The sequence below is a fragment of the Orycteropus afer genome, unplaced genomic scaffold (genome assembly GCF_000298275.1).
Source record: "Orycteropus afer afer isolate SDZICR_OR568_19922 unplaced genomic scaffold, OryAfe1.0 scaffold00502, whole genome shotgun sequence".
Lineage (NCBI taxonomy): Eukaryota > Metazoa > Chordata > Mammalia > Tubulidentata > Orycteropodidae > Orycteropus > Orycteropus afer.
This window is the reverse complement of record NW_006922089.1, coordinates 738,962-746,037: the sequence shown is the minus strand read 5'-3', so window position 1 is coordinate 746,037 and position 7,076 is coordinate 738,962. Positions and strand designations below refer to the sequence as shown.

The 7,076-nt window shown below is 55.3% G+C and overlaps 1 protein-coding gene across 1 annotated transcript in view; it reads left to right on the top strand.

The window, feature by feature from the left end:
• Positions 1-7,076, top strand: part of PI4KA (phosphatidylinositol 4-kinase alpha) — a 170,336-nt gene that overhangs the window by 98,181 nt on the left and 65,079 nt on the right. The window contains exons 20-22 of the mRNA XM_007955458.1: positions 5,301-5,409; positions 6,215-6,351; positions 6,532-6,665. Coding sequence (XP_007953649.1) covers positions 5,301-5,409; positions 6,215-6,351; positions 6,532-6,665 — 380 coding nt within the window. The remainder of the gene's footprint in view (positions 1-5,300; positions 5,410-6,214; positions 6,352-6,531; positions 6,666-7,076) is intronic.

The window sequence follows — 7,076 nt, the reverse complement described above, 5'->3', positions numbered from 1 at the left end:
AATAAGCCTTGTGTGCCACGTTGTGGTGTGACACCTGCGGGGTTGTGGCCATGCGTTGGAGTCAGGTGCAGGACCCCTGGCTTCTGGCTTGAACTCCGAGTACCAGTCAGGTGCCGGAGGTACGAAGGCCGCTCTCCCGCACCAGGCTCGCGAGCGGAGAGGGCTGCGCTGGGGCAGGGTCTGGTTGTCAGGCCGCAGAGCACAGGAGCGCGCAAGGGCAAGGTCCCGAACCTGCCCCTCCCAGTGCTGGGCAGTGGGCTGGGAGGCCCCAGGAGCTCCCGCAGGCAGGGCCCGGAGGTGGGGCAGGCAGGCAGGCACCACGCGGCAGAGGGGCGGGGCCGTGTGTGAGGACCCGACCGACCGTGCCCACCGTGGGATGGAGTTGTTGACGTGTGCTGTGACCCGCATCCCGGACGCATATTCTAAAGGTAGTTTCATTGAGTTGTCAGGCAGGACTGTTTCATTGACGTTCGATGTGTGCTTGTCAGAGCCCAGCGAGATCGTGGGTGGCCTCTCTCCTCCCTGGATGTTTGGCGGTGGTTAGGTAATGCTGCTTCCTGCTGGCCTGCTTCTTGGTGTTTGCTAGACTGTGGGGCCCGCTGTTATTCAGTCGATGCCAACTCAGCCCCCAGAGGACAGAGTGGAACTGGCCCAGAGGGTCTACAAGTCTTTCAGTCTTCACGGAAACAAAGCCCAAACCACACCCACTGCTGTGGAGTCGATTCTGACTCACAGCGCCCCCAGAGGACAGAGTAGAACTGGCCCAGAGGGTCTACAAGGCTGTCAGTCTTCACAGAAGCAAAGCCCAAACCACACCCACTGCTGTGGAGTCTATTCCCACTCACAGTGCCCCTAGAGGACAGAGGGGAACTGCACCATAAAATTTTTGAGGCTGTAATCTTTACAGAACCAGACTGTCACATCTTTCTCTCAGGGAGCAGCTGTTCGGTTTGAACCACTGACCTCTGAGTTGGCAGCTGAGCATTTAACCAGTGCACCACCAGGGCTACTTGGTGTTGTTACTTAGTACCACTAAAATTACCATAGACATCCTAAAGCTATCACTAGGTTTAGATTGTGTTTAAGTTCCGATCACTGTCTTTGAAGAGTGCAGTATTTCTCAAAGGCAAATCATCCAAAAGTTTGTTTTCGTGGGAATTGTCATAGGGCGCTTTCTCGCGTTCAGTGCATGCAGCAAGGTGGGACTTTTTGGTAGCCTGTCAGGATGTGACAACAGGACACTTTGTCCCTCCTGGGGTCTTAGATCCAAACTGCAGATGTGATGGGAGACACACAACTGCCTGTGTTTATAGAAACTTGTTATTTTGTAGTAACTTCAGGCTGACAGGTTGCATGGATGGTAGAGAGAACACACCATGTGTCCTGTACCCAAAGTCACTAGGGTTTTATATTTGGAAACTGTCATTTTCTTGCCCCATGTATGTGTATGTGTGTACACATATGTGCACATGTACACGTACATCCTTTTCTGTCCCGTTTGAAAGTAGATTGCATATAGCGTGACCCAGATCCCAAAAAAAACAATCCCACAGCCATCGAGTCAACTGTGACTCATAGTGATCCCCATTGGGTTTCCGAAGTGGTAAATCTTTATGGAAAAAGAGTGCCCTGTCTTCCTTCCCAGACTGGCTGATTGGTTTGAACCGCCAACGTTATGGTTAGCAGTCAGATGCCTTAGATACTGTGCCACCAGAGCTCCATATACCGTGACCCCACTAATCCTTAATAGTGAGGGGAAATTGCTTGAGGACCATTATATTTTCATACATAATCACAGTGCAGTTACCTCTCCCACAGTGCATGGTCTAGTTTGTCAGTTGTCCCACTACTTCAACAGACAGATTTTTATGGCAAGCAAATTTAAGCAAAAAAAAAAAAGCCATTTCAGCAATAATACGGAAAATCCTTGCACCCATATTGCAAGAGCTCAAAAATAAGATTTTATCAAAATCAGCAGAAACGTTGGAGACCAGACTTACCACCGTGCTGCTGGGCCCTGAAGGTGCAGAGATGAAAACAGCCAAGGTCACCAGCGGAATTTCAATGTGAACTTTGGTGCTAAGCTGCTGTTGGCGTATTTTCCAAAGTAAACACGTCCCAAATCAAACAAGGCTCAGCTCGCTGGGTCAGCACAAAGCCCCTCACCCGCCTCTGACCCTGCGGAGTGACGTGCGACTCCTCGGCCCATGTCCGGCACGGGCTGCCGTCTTGAAGTCACGCTGCCGACGTGACCACGTGCAGCCAGACCCTTGGTACAGGCACCAGCCAATGGGGTGGAGTCAGGGTGATGCCTCTGAATGTAGAGGAGCCGTAGCCACCCCCCAAGTGTTTCTTCTTCCTTTACAAGGCCAGAGGGAGTGCTGGTCACATTGTTGGACTCACCCTGGCCTCCCAGGTCAACATGGCTGGCTGGGCTATGGGGCAGGTGCGCCGTCCCTCGGTGAACACGTGCCACCAGCAGCAGTGGGGGCAAGTGTGAGGTTGGTGGCTCAGAGCATGAGGAAGCCATAGGTAGGGCCTTTCTTCAGTGGGGTGTGTTCTCTGCTAAGAACATGGCCACACTGTCATGTCTATGGTCAGAGAGACAGAGGTGTCGCTGGAAGCCGTGGTTCTCAAGTCTGAGTCCTCACACACAGGAAGCCCCGGGGGGGACTGTTGTTCTGGTTCCCTAGTGCTGCTCTGACAGGAATGTACCACAAATGGGATGGCTTGAACAAACAGGAGTTTATTCTCGCCCAGTTTGGAGGCTTTAAGTCCAAGTTCAAAGTGCCAGGCTCTAGGCACTGGGTGAAAGCCCCTCAATCTTGGGCTGCAGCTCTGCCTCCTGCTCCCGGCCCACTGGAGCTAGAGGCTTCTCTTCACTCAGACAGCTGTTGGCTGCTGAGGCTGCCAAGCCCAAGGTTGACAAGTAAAAAGGCACAGTCCCGATGTTCCAAACCACACGGCAGGCCGTTGACTGAAGTCCATTAAAAGTCCCAAGGTCGGCAGAGCATGGCAGGCTGCTGAACAGCAACATGGCTACATGCAGGGTCCAAGCATGCCGTGAGCTAGAGTGCTGCTGACTGTATACGGGAAGCAGACCACATCCCCAGGGCAGCTGGCCAGCTACTCACGGTAGATAGATGGCACCCTGAAGCTGATGAGCAGTCCCGTCATGGGGAGCACTGCACCCAGCTGCCCAGCCATTCCACCAGGCCCAGCACGTCGACACGCAAGCTTAACCGCAGCTGTGATTTTAAGTCAATCCGTGACGTCGAGTCGGCTCTGACCTGCGTGTGCTTGAGTACAACTGTGCCCAGGGGGCTGTCAGTGCCAGCGCTTCCGGAAGTAGACTGCCAGGCTGTGGTTTCGAGGTGCCCCTGGGTGGACTTGCACGTTCAGCCCTTTGGATTAGCAGCCGAGCACAGTGCTAACCGTCCTACCACCGGGGACCCCAGGACTGGGTAGGGTTTTTTAAAAACAACTTGTGTTTTTAACTTTATAATCTAAAATTGTGTGCGTGTTCACAATTACCCGACGAGCACCTCCCGGCAGAGCTGGCTTCCTGACGGCAGCTCTCACGGGTGAGTTTGATGATTGTCTCAGAGCCACCGCTGAGTGAGAGCGTGGCTCCCCAGCTGGAAGATTCTGCGGGCCTGCGGGGGTACGTGGGGGTGTCGGCTCAGGGCTTGGGTTTGAGAGAGTCTGGCTTGTAGGGCTGTGTGTTGTATTCTGCACACAGGAGCGTGGTTGGGTGGAGTGTGGTGTAGCCCACGGTCACCTTGGTTAGAAGCTGTATGCTCAGAGTCTTCCACATGAATGCCGCTATGGGGGCAGTGAGAAGCTGTGATCTGCCTCCAGGCGCCACAGCAGGTCCGCTCCCTACCAGCTACCCCTCCTCTCTGCCTTCCTCATGCCCACTGCAGGCCCACCCCCCAGGTAGTCCCCGGCCAGCACCTGAACGCTCGGTGTTCTCGCTGCTGGGAGCATCTCTCTCATCTTCATTGACCACCGTCTGAAATAGTCCTCACACCTCCCTCTGTCGCTGTGTCCCTTCTAACACTACAAGGATCTGTACACCGAACTGTGTTAAGGGGCGCTGTGAGTCAGAATCCACTCCATGGCAGTGGGCGTGGTTTGGGCTTTGCTTCTATGAAGACTGACAGCCTTGGAGACCCTGTGGGCAGTTCCACTCTGTCCTCTAGGGGCGCTGTGGGTCAGAATTACTCCACGGCAGGGGATGTGGTTTGGGCTTTGCTTCAGTGAAGGCTGACAGCCTTGGAGACCCTGAGGGGCAGTTCCACTCTGTCCTCTAGGGGCGCTGTGGGTCAGAATGGACTCCACAGCAGTGGGTGTGGTTTGGGTTTTGCTTCTGTGAAGACTGACAGCCTTGGAGACCCTGTGGGCAGTTCCATTCTGTCCTCTAGGGGCGCTGTGGGTCAGAATCCACTCCTTGGCAGTAGGTGTCATGTGTGCTTCAGATCCCCTTAGGGAAAAATGTTTGATGTACTCTAACTTATTTAATTGCCCTTTGGGGGAGGCATTTTGTTTTTGTGTTTTTCTTGCTTTTATTACAAACCTTAGGTTTTTGTGCCTGGATCCCATTGTTGTTCTTTTGGCTATTGCTGCACATGGGGTGTTGGGAGTAGTTAGTGTCTTGGATACATATCAGCAAATTGCTTTCCCGGGCATGTGGTACTGTTCTGGGGTCCCCAGGCCTGCATGGACTTGCCTTCTCGTTCCTCAGCCCTGTGTCAGACACCATCATCTGTGCCATCTCCTCGTCCCCGGCACAAGGCCAGCACTGGTGGGAGTCTGCCTCACAACCCACTCTTTACAGGATGGTTATGAGGCTGGAATTGGTGGGAGTCTGCCTCACAGGGTCCCCTTCCCACAGGGCAGGAACCCCCATACAAGAACTGTCATCCACCTGTGAATTCTGTTTGGGGCTGCTGCGAGCAGAGGTGACCGCTTCGTGTAATTTTCCTTCCGGGAGACATCCTGCTGCCATCCCTGGTTCTGTCTGAAGCAGGGGTTCAGGGCGTGGCGCTCAAACCTGCACCTTAGCAGTCCTGCCCATACCTGCCTTTCATGTTGGCATGCAGCCTGGGGTTCTTGCTGCTAGAAAAGATGGAAGGCTACTTCAGGTGCCCCTCCCAAGCCTGCCCCTGTGCAGGGTGCCTTCCTACTGCGGGGCCAGGTCCGCGGGAGCGCAGCGCGCTGGGCATAGGGCTCTGTCCTGGCGTTGGGGTGCACGAGCCCACGACCCTCCTCTGTCCCGCTCTCTCCTTGCTGCATAGCTCACCCGCCGACTGCCACCCATCAAGGAGGCCAAGCCTCGGCTGCAGAAGCTCTTCCGTGACTTCTGGCTCTACTCGGTCCTGATGGGCTTTGCCGTGGAGGGCTCAGGTAGGGTGACGCTCTTTCCAGGGCGGCACAGCACTGACAACAAAGCTGAGGTGGGGCTGGGCCTGACCGTGATGAATGTGGACCTAGTAACAGTTGTCCACACGCAGCCACAGCCTCCAAGTGCCTGCCAGTATTCCCCTTCCCAGAGGTAGTTCAGGGCTAGTGCAAGCTGCCTGTCTCAGGAGAGGCCAGAGTGCATTAGGTCAAGACTCAGAGGCTGTGTGTTTCAGATCGTGGCTGTTGAGTGAGCTTCTAACTCACGTCCACACGGTGGGCAGTGGGGTCATGCTGCTGTGACCCATCAGATTGTCATTGGCCGATTTTCACAAGTGGCTTGGCAGGCCTTTCTTCCCGGTGTCTCTGTGTCTGGAGGCTCTGTGGAAACCTGTTCAGCTCACGGCGGCACAAAAGCGTCCTGGCAGATGGGCGGTGGCTCTGTGTGAGGTGCCTCAGCTGGGAATCAAAGCTGGGTCTCTTGCACGGAAGCCAAGAACCATACTCCTGAAGTAGGAGAGCCCTTGTGTCTGGGATGGTTGGCTCAAGTAAAGGGCTCACCCTTGTAAAACTTGGTAGAGTCTCTACTACGGTTCAGGTCCACCCAGAGGCACGCAACAGAAAGGCCTGGCAATCTACTTAAGAAAAATCTGCTGTGGGAAACTCCATGGAGCACAGTTCCACTCTGGTGCACTTGGAGCTGCCATGGGTCCGAGTCAGCTCACTGGCAACTGGGTGATTGGTTTCTGAACTCCACCGCGGCGCACCCCCTGAGGCGGAAACTTCCGGTCTGTTTGCTCCTCCCATGCAGGGCTCTGGCCGGAGGAGTGGTATGAGGGGGTCTGCGAGATAGCCACCAAGTCGCCCCTCCTCACCTTCCCCAGCAAGGAGCCGCTGCGCTCCGTCCTGCAGTACAACTCGGCGATGAAGAACGACACGGTGACGCCGGTGAGGAGGCCCGGCCTCGGAGAGTTCTGCAGCCGGCTCACGGTGCAGGCCGCTCTCCTACGAGGGGCACTTTGAGCGATGATAACGGGTCCTTGTTAATGCCTGCTGTTAACCACGGGGTCGTTGCGCTGGGAGTGGGGAGCATGCGCGTGAGCTCTAGAGCATGGCTGTCCCCTCCAGGCCGAGCTGAGTGAGCTCCGCGGCACCATCATCAACCTGCTGGACCCTCCTCCCGAAGTATCCGCCCTCATCAACAAGCTGGACTTCGCCATGTCCACCTACCTTCTGTCTGTCTACCGACTGGAGTACATGCGGTAAGCACGCCCTCCCCTATCACTCCACACGTGACCGGCCTTTAGGCTTCCGTGCCCTGCTTGGCAAGGGACTTCTCTACCTCCCTTTCAAAACGTCAGGATTCCTGTTGGTGCACCGGGGAATGTGCACTGGGTCAGCGGTTTGAACCCACTGTTTGCTCTGCAGGAGAAAGATAAGGCTGTCTGCTTCCATAAAGATTACAGCCTTGGGGACCCTGTGGTGCAGTTCCACTCTGTCCTCTAGGGGCGGCTGGCAGTGGGAACCCACTACCATGGAAGTGGGTTTGGTTGGGGCTTGCAGTGAGTGTGGTTTAGACTTTGCTTCCTAAATATTGACAGCCTTGGAGACCCTGTGGGTCAGTTCCACTCCGTCCTCTAGGGGCGCTGTGAGTGGGAATCTACCCCACAGCA